This window comes from Ascaphus truei, chromosome 4, assembly GCF_040206685.1.
Source record: "Ascaphus truei isolate aAscTru1 chromosome 4, aAscTru1.hap1, whole genome shotgun sequence".
NCBI classification, from domain to species: domain Eukaryota; kingdom Metazoa; phylum Chordata; class Amphibia; order Anura; family Ascaphidae; genus Ascaphus; species Ascaphus truei.
The window spans coordinates 288,796,702-288,811,395 of NC_134486.1; the positions used below are offsets into that span (position 1 = coordinate 288,796,702).

The 14,694-nt window shown below is 42.0% G+C and overlaps 1 protein-coding gene across 5 annotated transcripts in view; it reads right to left on the reverse strand.

Annotated features, from left to right (window-relative positions):
* Positions 1-14,694, reverse strand: part of WASF1 (WASP family member 1) — a 104,395-nt gene that overhangs the window by 34,190 nt on the left and 55,511 nt on the right. For 2 of the 5 annotated variants that reach the window (XM_075597606.1, XM_075597605.1), the window contains 3 exons: positions 10,644-10,788; positions 7,106-7,264; positions 2,277-2,411 (listed from right to left, as the gene is read on the reverse strand). In XM_075597606.1, the coding sequence (XP_075453721.1) occupies positions 2,277-2,411; positions 7,106-7,238 (268 nt within the window). In that variant the 5' untranslated portion in view covers positions 7,239-7,264; positions 10,644-10,788. Of the gene's footprint in view, positions 1-2,276; positions 2,412-7,105; positions 7,265-10,643; positions 10,789-13,245; positions 13,480-14,694 lie in introns of those variants that run through there. The other 3 variants (XM_075597607.1, XM_075597603.1, XM_075597604.1) reach the window with 2 other exon arrangements.

A 14,694-nucleotide genomic window follows, 5' to 3' on the forward strand; every position in this document is an offset into this window, starting at 1 on the left:
CTTGGTGGATGTGTAAGAATATCGTGCTATTGTCAAGGATAAGCCGTGTCAGGGTGAAGTGTACTGAAATAATAGCAAGGATCTATGGCCCAATGCACTCTGCTGAAGCTACTGCAACTATAAGAACACTGGCAACTGTCCATTGTGAAGGATTACATGCTATACAAATTAAAAATGATGTACACCAACATTAAAACTAGAGAATGAAACAAATATATAAAAGCCCCTTTTTCTAAAGATGTATCAAATTAAGTTACATATTCTTCGGAACATTGATGGGATAAAACACCAGTGATTTATAAATTTACCTTCTTCCTCTAACTTTATATTCTGAATTTTTGACCAAGAGGTCAATATTATTATTATTTTTTTCTTCTAAAGCTGAGCACTGCCACAGGTTTACAAATACATACACAAATAAGATACACCATTCTCCTGTGCAAAACTAATAAAAATGCACTTGTCTGCTCACTACGAGCGAGTGCATTTTTCAGCCTGGTTTGTGTTCCTCTCAGTCTCCCCAGCCCACTGTTTCTAAAGCCTACATATCAGACAAGACATGCTCAGCTCCAAACCCCCCTTTCCGACTCGAGCTAAACTGAACTAAATAGAACAATTAGGCAATGGTGTGAAGAGGTAGAGAGAGAGAGAAGGTATTGGGTGTACAGGGATAGGAGATAATTTTATAGGACCTATACAGATTCTCATGTTGGTTTACAGAAAGGCATCACAATGAACAACTCACATCTAGCCTGGCTAGTACAAATTCTAGCTGGCTGCTGCACAGACTGATTTCCAGCCCTGATCATATGCGAGTCGTCCTCATATAGTAATTTTACTTGTAGATACAAGCAATGCAAAAATCAATACAAAAGATCCGTCATACAGCGAGGCACTTTTTTTAATTGCACCTTTGCATGTCGTTTTAATTTCAGCCTAGAAGTCTGATGCTCCATCATATTCTAAAAGTTACATCTTTTCTTCATACTGGCTATTCCATTTAAACACCATCTGAATATCTGGGACATTTGCAGATATGTTTGTATGTAAGGGATTTTTGAACACATACACCTTGATAAATACTTCACAGTGAATTTTAAACAGTTGAAAACCACTGGTATATACATTTGAATTTTTATAAATTAATGTTAGCGACAACAACATCAAAATTCGCCAATCTGCAAATCGCACAAATCTGTTAATACCAAGGGATTATTTCCATTTCAGAAATTGAATGTTATTTTTGAAGACCATTATATTGCATATACTTATAAAGCTCTTCATTTAAACAGCTGTAGAATTATGAGCTGGACTCAAGCATAAACAAATAAATAAATAGTAGATGTTTGGATGATTCTATATTGCAAACACTCATTCTGCCTTTCAATTTAATATTTTTTAATTACGATCCTCACTGATAAATTCATAAGGTTAGTGGCATCTACTGTACCACAGACAATACGATTTCTCACTCAATCCTGGAAACCAAGAGTGAAATTTAGTTAAGCTCCTAGGTTTTATCCTATAAGTCTAGTTGTCTTCCTTTTAACTTTCAGGAATGTCATGCATAACCTTACTGCATAAGACCTAGGTTCCACTATAAAGCTACTGAATGCCTTCCAAGTACTTAAATATATTGCTTCAAGGAAAGATACCCTAAAATAAAATAAAAACATTAAAGTAGACAAAAGACCTATCAATTATAAATGCTTTCTGGCAACGCTCTACCATAGCTGTTCTTTTGCTATTGGTAGTTGGAGTAATTACGGTTTTGGTTATGTGAGGAGCAAGAGCTTTGTGGGATTGGAACTGCATAAGAGATACTGCATTAAACAGATTATCAAGACAGGAAATTTGCCCGCTAGACATGGGATGCTGCTTTAATGCTTCCCTCCATTGTTTAATTAACTGCAACGGAATGTGGAACTCAAGATGACCTATTTCATGTGCTTACCTCAGACAATAGCAGCTAGCAGCTGTCCAGCTGTGTTGCCTTGTCAAGAGAATTATCCGTGATTTGCAAGGTATGTCCAACAAATGTTTTGTTTTTTTAGCTAGTAAACCTAAAGTAAAAAAAGTCTCACAATGCAAGAACTGTGCAAAAGAAAAAAGAAAAAAAACCTTGTCCCTGCCCAGTCTGTAAAAGTGAAATGCTGCAATCAGCTTCTGTTTGTGAAGGCAGTATAATGCACAGAAATGTAAGAGAAAAAAGATAAAAGAAAATAAACATACAAAATAGGGACAGATTATTTAGACACAAGACTATCAAAACTTACGTTCTTCCTCTTTTGGATCAAGTTGTGTTACACTAATCGATAACCGGTCCACACGTTCCTGTAACGAGTTCACTCTGAAGGAAAAACTGTGAGCTTCATTAAAGAGTTCCCCAAATACATCTTCAGCATATTTACCTGAAACACAAAGATGTTGGATTTATATCACTTCATCTAAACACAGACAATATTCTGGATAGAGATGTGCAAAACTATCCAAAAGGCAGTTGCAAAATTTGTAGTTTTCATACCGATATATATATTTTTTTTTTTGCACATCTCTAATTAAGGTTTCCAATCATAATGATACAATAAATAAAGTTATTACTGCAGTGTCAATTAGTAATGCACCACACAAAACCACAGAAAGTTTAAAAAGCCCTTTATCAAGAAATCAGGCTGAGGTTAGTGGGTTAACCTTAAGGGTAAGATTCTGTGATACAATGAAATTCACTTGGAGCAGATTATCATTCATACAGTCATCTGGAAAATGAAAGGGGAGGTTCAATTAGGCTATATTTTTATAGCCTATTTGGGCTGGATTACGGCTTTAACATTTCATCGTCTAGTCATATGGGGATAGTTGAGCGTTCTGTTAAATTTCACTGAAGTTTATGATATTGCAAACTTTACATACCATAAACTATCAACAAGATGGAATGCACTTACTTCTAATTTTTTAAAAAGGTTCATAACTTCAGTATGTCTTTAAAAACAATTTAAAAAGGGCAGAAAACAAATCAAGGTTTCCAAAGGCGATCATGAACATTCTGGATTAAGTGAATGTGTACTTATCAATTCAGAACGCATAAGAAGTTTACATTATACAGAAATTGTTACAACTCATGTGGCAGGAAAGTTGATTTATCGTTGGCCTTCGAGTCCAAGGAGACTTTACAGATTTTACTAAAGCAGAAATTAAGATGAGAAAATAAAATTTCAAATTAAAATACATCTTGCGTGCAAGCACATATTGCCAAGCCCAAAGGATCGTCATCTTCAAATGATATTTACCTACTCTGGTGTGAGGAGAAAAAGTAGAGGTATGATTACATCTAATCATCTTACTCTCTTACAGACAACAGATGATCTTGGACATTTAAAAGGTAGTAGCAATAAAAGACAAAACAGACAACTCAACCACTACACAAGATGGAATGTTTTAAATCAAAAGATCATCATCAAGCACAATGTCTTGGTTTAAAGGTGTGGTACCGCGTAAGAACAAAATAAACTAATGGAGGAGACCAGTTTATGGTTGTGATTCTGCATGATTGATGCAAACAATCATTATTTCTTTGTATAATTTTTTTCAAAGATAGTTTGCAAAGACAGTAAGCTGAAACTTTGAAGGGATCAGACTTGCTTTAATCACTCCCTTTTGTGTGATCTTACCGTCCATGTACTAGAGTAGCACATGTTATACACAGGCAAACTGCCCTCTGCCATCTCCTGCCAGATTCAAAGGATTCATGTTGAAGAAATCTGATTAACATGTATTCAGTAAAAAATGTTAAATATACTAGTATAGCAGGGTTCCCCCTGGGCCCCCTTACCTCCAGTTGAGAGCGCGCACCCAGGCGAGATGCGGGCGGCACTGCAGGGGTGTGGAGCAGCGAGCGGATTGCTGCAGGCTCCAGCAGCTCCCGGTAAAAGGCACCGCCATGTTGAACGTGTGGAGGTTCGCGCATGCGGAACCGGCGGCCATTACATATTGGCACATGCGTAGTACCATAGGCGCGAGAGGCGGCCAGTAGGGAACCAGGCTCTGTATGGGGAACTAAAAACCCCAGCAGACCCAGGGGCTGCGATCACATGGGCGCGAACAGCCAATAGGGCTGCCAGGATCACGGCCAGCTAGGGGTTAGGTTTGGCGCGAATCTGAGACCACACCAGTCAGAACTGGGACAAGGTAGGTGTAAGAGGTATGTGCAGGTGTCGGTGACACCTGCACTAGGCCAGATATCCCCTGGATGCAGCTGCATCCTGTCCTCAGGTGGCCTGGGACCAGACCCCTGCTCCATCAGAGACTATCATCAGTGAGGGACCCTCCAGCTGGATACCACCCACCGTGGAGGCGGACTCATCACTGGATCAGTGGATCCTATCTTCCACAGCGTGCCCCTGTGTGGGATCACACGGCAGGTACCCAACTCTACACGTGCACCGACCAAACACTTTAGTGGACAGCGCTGTACCACACATTGGGTGTGGAATTACCTTGTGGACGCCAGGGTGGTTGGGTGCCCAAGGGCCCCTTCAGTACTTTGGGGACTGTATTCCAGGTGGAGGATGGAGGGCACGGTCGTGCGTGGCCTGGCGGTTGGTGGGACTGTATATATATATGGGTGTGAGCCATCTTTGGTCACCTGCAGTAAAATCGTTATCTTATACCAATGTGTAATTCTTTGTGTCCTGTAACGAGGGTATTCCACACAGTAGAATCCCGTACAGGTGGAGGCGCTACCTAGCATCACTCAGGTGTACCTCAGGTTCCCAACGGCAGTGGCTCAGATCTCCTGGGCACTATAGGAATTGCACTACACCTACACGCCGTAGCCACACATCTCCCAGGGGGTGGGGGAAAGTGCGCTACACTTGTTTAAGAAATCCAATTACAATGCCAAGTTGTTCACAAAACGTTTGTGTGAACGAAATAGCAGTGCCAATTTTCACTTAATCTTTCCATCTGCTCTTCTCAAATACGTTTTTGCCTTAGTTGATAGAATAATTGGATTAATTTAGTTTGCTTCAGAAATGTGTTATTGTAAGAGTTAACACTGGTGTTTATTTGGCAATGTGGATTATTCTCAATACATAATTGGGAGCCAGTATATTGTAGTTGTCATTCTGCGGCTTCCTTGCTTTGACAGCTGCTATTCATTTAATGCTTTTCTTGTATACAGACCAGTATGTTAAGTCACTCCTTGTTGGACATTTGTTTTACTCAATAACTTGAGTATATTCTTTTAAAAAAATCCCAAAATCTATTCAAGAAAAATTGTTTACTAGCAATTCCACAACAATGAGACAAACAGGAAGCTTGAGCAGCAACAAATGAAAGAAATTTACAGTGTGGGTATTCAGCCGACTCACTTACCACCCCCTGCAGAGCACTAAAAGTGAGCAATAACATCCCAAAGTCCTACTATACCCCAATTACGCTGCCACCACCAGGATTAATTGAAGGCCTTAAAACCTCAGGAGTCTCCACACCCCATAACGCTAGAAAAATTCAGTAACACAAAAAAACTATTTAGCAAAATGTGTCTGAAAATGAAGTTAATCTCTTCAAATGGTACTAGGTTCAATTAAAGCTCAAAACCAGTAGTTTTTCCAATTTAGATGTAAACTTACAAAAAGGGTACCATGCTTATTTACAGAAAATAAAATCACCCAAAACACAGTATTTAAATGAAGAGTTTTATAAAATAAAAGGGTAAAAAAGGAAACCCTATACATTACCGATCAAAGTGTTGTATCATGCTCTTCAAAGTGTCTTGAAAATAAAATATGAGACCTACAGTGCGCACCCATGTGCCCCCCTTAGCAGATCTGATTTTTAGGTTTCAGATAACTGTTATAGTAAGTAAATTCTTTCATCTGTGAGACTGAGCCCCAAAAGGTCTGACAAGCCTGGGGTGGTATGACCTATCCCCCATTCATCATTCTCTGACACTTTGATGCCTGGCTTTCTGGGAAAGAGCGAATTATTTTAATTTGAGAGTATAAAATACCCCATAACACTCTCACTATAACTACTAGATTAATGCTACCAGAGTCCTTGCACTCAGATGATTTTGATGCACGCATAGACACCTCTTTTTTTCTAGTCTCGCTTCTAATTTTGAGAGGGTAACAAACCAGCAGATATTTGTAATACAGGTATCCTTTTATATTGCGGTCCATGATATATATATATATATATATATATTTTTTTTTTCCGCACTATGCGCCGTTACAGGTGGGTTGGATCAAATCTGAATTATCAAAAATATGGTGAATTTGTAACCATAGTCCCTGGTGTCCTTTCTTTCACCTTTTGAGCTGCTGGTCAGGAATGGTCTCAGAACTTTTAAGATGCCCTTTGAAGCTGGATCTTGCAGACAAAATCAGATTGTCAGCTGTCACCTTAATGTAAGCATGGTATACGTTTAATTGTTTTATTATCCTAATCAAGTCAGACACCTTGACAATCCATGGTACCCCCACAAAAGACAGGAAAAAGTTATTTTAAAACAAAAAAGTTAATCCCTTGGTTGCTAGACCGCTCACACGCAATTAACCAAAGTATGGCTCTATCATGACACATTGCATTTGTATTATACAAGCGGCTACATTATGGAACGGGGGGAGGGGGGGACTGCAATAAAATAAAATCATCCAACAATATTTCAATCAATACAGCTGAACAGTGAATGCTTATTGATATAAATAAATAGGGGGGAGGGAAGGGAGGGAGAAGAACAGAATTGTGCACCTGGTATAGAGGATACCAGTTTATTACAGTGTCAATCATTAAAAACATTGGACTATAGAACCAGGCATTAGATTAATCTATAGAGACAAATACCCAGGAGATTAGAATCATGGAAAAGTCTCTTAAGTTAAAGTCAAACATGTTTCAATATGATATAGATTTACATAACGCTCATCAATGCTAGAGCACTTTGCATCGTTTTGGAAGCATTCATTCAAGTAGTGTTGAAAGTACAGTTTTAGGACCCTTGCAGTGTGCATGGACCCAAGGTTAAAAGTCCAGTCATTTTGGTTTAGGTTTGCTACAAGGGTTTACAATTTGTAGAAATTAGGATACTGAGAAACATACTTACTCAGGCTACTTAGTTGTCTAATGATATTTGCCAAGGAAATATTTGTTACACATTCCAGTTCATTCTTGATAACCCTGGGAAGTACAGTGTGGCACAGGTGCCTAGGATCGATGTTTCTTTTTACTAGAGGCATCCTTGGTCAAAGCAGGATACAGACACCTGTAAAGAAATAAAATTTAAAAAAAGTTACCAATTTTCATTTCCTACGAACGTCAAAATTGTTAACATGTATTCAGCATGTACATTTTTGTACCCGGGATTTATTGTCCAAGCTCTCATAAGTGAACAAGCACTACACGATTAGAAGAATGCTTCCATTGCAAAGCAATGAAAATGTTTGAGAAATATAAAGTAATATATTGCTGCTAGATGAGTCACTTGACCATCTTCACATTTTTTTGCTATATGTTTTCTATAGTTGGTGAAACGCAAACCAATAACCAAATTGAAAACGGATTCCGAATATATATGGACTCCTGAGGAAGCTATCATGGTGAAACAAGTCTGGACTTTTGACTTTGTGGTGAGTAGTGTGTTTGGAGAGACAGAGGTATCTGAGCTGAGCAATGGGTGTATATACGGACGTAACAACTGCCAGAGGCGACGTCAGACACTGGAGGCGAAGAGGAATCAGCCTCCAAACCTGGAAAGGCCACAGATACCAGCTGCCATTGTGACTGTGCACTTGCACTACATGCCTGCATTGTTCTTAAAAATGTGAGTGGGATTGTCACATGTTACTATCTTTGAATATATTGTGCATTACATGCTACACTTTTTCTCAGATAACCAGAGAAGACAAGGAGGAGGAATCCTCTGAGGCAGAGTTCATTCTGACCCCATTTTCAATTTGGTTATTGATTTGCGTTTCACCAACTATAGAAACTATATACCTTTGTATATATACCTTTGTAGACTGAACACAGTCCCTGTGATGGTTGGAGCTGCAAGTCATTCAACGTTTCGGTCGCTAGATCAGGACCTTCATCACGGCGGTGTCAATTCATGGAGAATACAACATACATTAAATACCCACTAACCCGGAAGTGCAAATACCAACAAAAAAGCTTGGGGGCCATGCTGTTCGCACTACGTTGCTTGGCTACCCGACAACAACAATCAGTGTGTGAGTGCACATGAGCTGTAGGTTGCATTATCATGCTACCAAGTGCAGAGGAACCACATACACACAATTTATATTCACCCTTTTAAAAACATTAAGACAGTGTTGAAGAAGCATACATTTATACTATGGGGAAGCTTTACGAAAATGCCACATCAACCATTAGATTACATTAAGATACAAGATAAGGATCAGCAACAGTGACAGGGAGATACCATGTGATCAAAGCAACACTTTAAAAGAAACCTTCAACCCCTCTCCAACCCTTTGTCTCTGAGCGACTTGTATACAACCACCTGACTCACTTGGTCTCATCCAACTCCCTGCAATCTGGTTTCCATCAACTACAATCTATTGAGACAGCACTAACTAAAGTGGTCCCTTCTCCTGAACACTCCACTCCATTGGTCTTCGTGACACAGCCTTCTCCTGGTTCATATCCTACCTATCCAACTATTCCTTCAGTGTTTTATTCTCTGGTCTCTCCTTATCTTTACTACCTCTGTTGGGGTCCCACATGGCTCTATCCTTGGCCCTCTGCGAGTCACTGTACACCTCTTCTCTTGTCGAATGAATACAATCCTTTGGCTTACAGTATCAGGTCAACGTCGATGACATCCAAATTTACCTTTCCTCCCCTTACCTCTCCACCTCTCTCCTGTCCCGTGTCCTCAAACATGTCTGGAATCTCCTCCTGTATGTCCCACCATTACTTGAAGCTTAACATGTCCAAAACAGAACAAATACGCTCTCCCCTTTCCATCCAAACACCCAACATCTCCCTCACTGTAACCCCCACTATCATCTCATTAACATCCCAAGTCCGCTGTCTAGGGGTCATCTTTGACTTTGTCCTCTCCTTCATTCCTCACATTCAGTCCCTCATGAAGTCATGCCGTCTCCACTTCTGAAATATTGCTAAGACATGCCCTTTCCTTACTCATAATACAACTAATTCAATCACTCATCTTGTCCTGTCTTGAATACTGCAACCTTCGCCTAGTTGAAATTCCACTTGTCCACCTATCCCAACTCCAATCTATCCAAAATGCTGCCAGACTTGTCTACCTCACTCACTTCTGCTGCTCCACTACACAAATCCCTACACTGGCTATCCATTTCCTCTAGAATCAAAATTTAAAATCCTGACTTACAAAGCTATCAACGACATGGCCTCACCTTACACCTCAGCCCTCAATACAAAACATATCCCTAAACGCACCCTACCTTCTGTCCACGACAGTCTTTCCTCATCAACTCCTCTCATTCCCGTCTACAAAAGACTTCTCCCATGCTGCCCCCTCTCTCTGAAATCCCCTATCACATACCATCAGACTCTCCCCCAGCTTTTAGACTTTTACAAACTCACTGAAAACTCACCTCTTCCTGGAAGCCTATTTGGCATACTGTTAACATCCAATTCACCTCCGCAAACCCCACTGGGACAAGCTGTAAGGCTGGACCAATCTCCATGTTATACAACACCCCCTAATCTCCACCTTCAAACCTCAATGAGATCAGCTGTCTGGCTGAACCATACTCCAACCTGTTGTATACCCCATTTCACAATGAGCCCACTTTACCTTTTTGTTTTAATATTGTCCCTCATTCCCTCTAGATTGTTAGCTCTCATGAGCAGGGCCCTCATTATCTCTTTGTATCGGTCTGTGCATGTTTGTCCTTATTGCTATGTAATTATCAAACCTCTGTATCCCCATTGCATTGAAATGTGGACTATTTTTGTGCTTTACAAATAAACTATAATAATAATTTGGAAGAACACCTTCAGCAATAAATCAGATAACTTGCCTAAGTAAGAAGGTGGGCCTCTATATGAATATCAACAAGACCAAAGTGGTGTTCAACAAATGTCAGCTCTACAAAGATTGATGTATAAATGGAACAGAACTAGAAGTTTGGTCCACAGGTAATGGATGCTTCCCAAATAAAATCAATAGGATTACAAAGATGGTATGGAACACATTTGGAAGAAACAAGAGAGTCTTACAAGGTAACCACCTACTGTGCCACAAGAGCAAAGTGTGTATATACTCTGCCTGTGCTCACATATGGATGTGAAATTTGGATCATGAATGCAAAGATAATTCAGAACTTCAGACAATGCAAAGAAGTATGGAGAGATGTATGCTGGGTATTACTAGAAGTTGCAGAAAATCTATTGGATGGGTTTGGCAGCAATCAAAAGTCTGTGATGTCATCACAAAAGTGAAGAAACGAATATGTCAGTGGGCTGAAAATATCGCAACAATAAATGATCATCATTGGACAAAAGATGACACTCAACTGGATTCCATGGGATATCAAAAGACCAAGACAACTACTAAAAGTAGGATGAGAGGACAAAATAAGAAGATTTGTTAGAGCAACATGAAAAAAGGCTTTTAACCACAGTACCTGGAAGATTATTATGGAGGCTTTCATCCAACAGTGCCAAGATGATGACCAGGGCTCAAGATGATGACAACATTAAATCATACTTATGCTATCAGATCATCTGAGAATATTGTTTGTAAAGAAGTTCTTCAGCAGTATAAAACCACTGAAAACAGGGACAAAGACAAGCTGTAAATATGAGGTGTTCCCGAATTCAGCATAACAAAGTAAATATATACACATTAGTCTTTGTAACATTCTTTTTTCTGTGACTAAGCACTGTACCACTATTACATTTTAGATTTAATATACAGTCTTTGGGTCTAATTTTATCCTAGTACCTTTTAGAAGAGAACCACCGCAGGACACATTTTGTTACATTGGGTTTGTGTGTTAATTACATATTTTTCCTAATAAAATGGGATCATGGACTCGAAAAGATAAGTTGAGCAAAAAGTTAAGCGCTAACCCAAAAAACACCAAAAGTGAATCAAAAACCGCAAATGAATTGCAGTCAAGTGAATACGTCTTTTACCTGTATATAATACAACTAGCTGATATACCCGGCGTTGCCCGGGATGTAAATCCGTAATAGGTATTATTATTTATAAATAGTTGAAAAGAAACCTGGAAGAAAATGTAATACGATATTGTTGTTTAAAAATGGTTTATTGTAAACACACCACAATACAATGTATATTTTGGTGACATAAGTGATGTAAAAATGTGAGATGTGTGTCGCGCTAGGGTGTGAGTGGGTGTGAGGCATCGGGTGGGTGATCAGTACGGGTGGCGGGTGGGTAGTGGAGTGCTGGCTGTGGGTGGGAGTCCCACTAGGGTGTGAGCGTGTGTGAGGCGGCAGGTGTCTGGTGAGTGCGTGCGACGGCTGGTCAGTGATGTCGGTGCGTAGGGGTGTGAGTGTGGCGGGTGGGTGTGAAGCGGGAGGCGCCGGGTGGGTGGTGAGTGGGTGCGGCGGCTGGTCAGTGATGTCGGTGCGTAGGGGCGGGAGGCGGCGGGTGTGTGTCGAGTGTGGCAGTTGGGTGAGAGGTGGCAGGTGTCTGTTGAGTGAGGGCGGCGCCTGTGTGGCGCAGGGGTGTGAGGCGGCGGGAGTGCGGGCGGTGAAAGGCGGGAGGGCGGCGGGCGGGTGAAAGGCAGAGGCGGGAGTGTGGAGGGTGGGAGAAAGGCAGAGGCGGGAGGGTGAAAGGCAGAGGTGGGAGGTGGGGGAGTACGGGTGGCGGGTGGGTGAAAGGCAGGGGCGGGAGGGGGGTGAAAGGCAGGGGCGGGGGGGTGAAGGCAGGGGTGGGGAAGGCAGGAGGGGGGGAGGCAGGAGGCAAGGGGGGGTGTCACTGTGTCTGTCCCTGTGTGTGTCATTGTTTCTGTCCCTGTGTGTGTCAGTGTCCCTGTGTGAGTCATTGTGTGTGTCAGTGTGTCTGGCACTGTGTATGTCGGGGGGGGGGGGTCAAAAATGGAGCAGGGGGGGGGCAAAAATGGAGCTGGGGGAGGGGTCAAAAACTGGGGGAGGGGTCAAAAACGGAGCTGGAAGGGGTCAAAAACGGAGCTGGGGAGGGGTCAAAAACGGAGCTGGGGGAGGGGGTCAAAAACGGAGCTGGGGGAGGGGTCAAAAACGGAGCTGGGGGAGGGGTCAAAAACAGAGATGGGGAAGGGTCAAAAACAGAGCTGGGGGAGGGGTCAAAAACAGGGCTGGGGAGGGGTCAAAAACGGAGCTGGGGAGGGGTCAAAAACGGAGCTGGGGAGGGGTCAAAAACGGAGCTGGGGAGGGGTCAAAAACGGAGCTGGGGAGGGGTCTAAAACGGAGCTGGGGAGGGGTCTAAAACGGAGCTGGGGAGGGGTCAAAAACAGGGCTGGGGAGGGGTCAAAAACAGAGCTGGGGGAGGGGTCAAAAACGGAGCTGGGGGGGGGTCAAAAACGGAGCTGGGGAGGGGTCAAAAACAGAGCTGGGGAGGGGTCAAAAACGGAACTGGGGGAGGGGTCAAAAACGGAGCTGTGGGGGGGGGTCAAAAACGGAGCTGTGGGGGGGGTAAAAAACGGAGCTGTGGGGGGGGTAAAAAACGGAGCTGTGGGGGAGGGGGGGGTTAAAAACGGAGATGAGGGGGGTCAAACACCTCCCCCCCCCCTCCAGCAGTAGCAATTCCTCACCTCAGGCAGCAGCAGTGTGGCCAGTGGCTGGGGACCCCTGGGTTAGAGCGCACCGGCCAATGAGAGCCGTGGGGGGGCGAGCAATCCGGAGGGGTGACACATATGTGTGTGTGTATATACTATTAGCCCACACCGGCCAATGAGAGGTGTGTAGGGGCGGGTGGGCCAAGGGAGCCATCTCATTGGCCTGAGGCGGAGTGACGGGCCAAAGGTCCAATGTGATTGTCCCTAGACACAGGGACATACAATGGTTTCAAAAATATAGATATAGATGTATTAATATCAATCTTGGAGAGGAATGCTGCTCTTTCAGGAGAAGTTTTCCAACATCTATTAGGTAGAGCAAGGAACTTTAAAGCACAAACCTCTCCATGTTCATGAAAAAGAGAAAACAAAAATTTACATAATGCAAATGTGCTAATAAAATTAAAAGTGATCCAAAAATTGTGTCTGAATTCCCACTCGCGTAGTGTCAGGAAAAGCAGGCTTTTTCAAAGGTCATCAGGTCCCGATCGTGTGGAACGTTGATATTGATGGACTCCCAAAGAAATTATGTGGCGACAACGGACAGCATAGTGCAAAACTACAACATTGACACAGCAGTGACAACATTGCACTCACATTCTCCCAGTAGGTAAAAGCATTTAGACCTCTCTGGGTCTGAACTTTCGTGCCGTCCCGATTGTATTCTCCTTATATTGAGAATGCGTGCCTGAGTGCCGTCTCCAGTGGCTGGTAGTCGCGTACCTGTATGGATACAGTCAGCTGGGGAGGAGGAGAAATCACAAAGCTTCAAGAAGTCCAGGGACAACAGGATGTTTGTACAGAGAATCATCTGAACAGGCGTGCCATCCGAATTTTGTTCTCCTCATATTTGCCAACTCCGTCTCAATTGGCTGAAGGTCGCGTACCCGGATGAATCACGTCAGCGGCGGAGAGGAGAAGATCGCACGGGTTCACGGAGTTCATGAACAGCAAAGGTGTAGAAGAGATACTTCCGTAGAAAGTCATTCTATGCGTTTCACTCAGGTTGTGAGCTTCCTCAGGGGTGTAATTAAAGCATATATGTTATGGCACTCGCAGTTCTGAAAGCAATATTGTTTTACATATTAACAAAAACCAATAGGGAATTACAACAACACCTGCCAGTATTTATTGGAGATGGATTTACGCTATGCTTAAACATTCAACTTTGTTTTCAAACTTTGCAGTAATTTCTACTGTTAAACAATGAACACACTAGAATTACAACATAGCCTTACAATGATATGCTTCTTGGTAAAATGTTTGTAGAAAAAGTCTAAAAGCTACTTAATTTCTCCCTTTCAAACCCTGCGCCTCCTTAAGATGTGAAAGCAGTTATCAACACAAGTATATATTATATAGGTCTGTAATTTAGCAGTTTACTACAAAACATTTACAAAAATCACCCTCATCAGAAACCCCTGTATTTTAAGTGGTATGGCATTGCATAAATTCCCATTGGTAAAAATGTCAAACATCTTGTGAAGGTATTTTTGACTGAATGGGTCATCATGAAATTTTTGTATTCATTTCAAATTAGTCATATTTTTCAAGGCAAACAACAATTCTTTTGGCAATGAGAAGTATGAGCGACAGAAGGCTTGGAGAAAGTGTGACAGGCATGAGCATGAGAAAATATATTCCAAACGGCACAAGATTTAGAAAGTGTCTGTCATGTCTTAAGTTTTAGAAGCATTTCCCGTCTGCAGCAGACTGACATCTAAGAATGACTCGCGTTAGAGGTTAAGGACGGGTCACAACGCACAACACAATCTACTGTCTGCCATTTAACAAATTAATCAAAAAGTGCAAGGCACAGTGTACAGGGACAATTTGATCTAGAAAGATGATTAAAATCAAACACAGACATACACCTAAAATAGGGCACAAA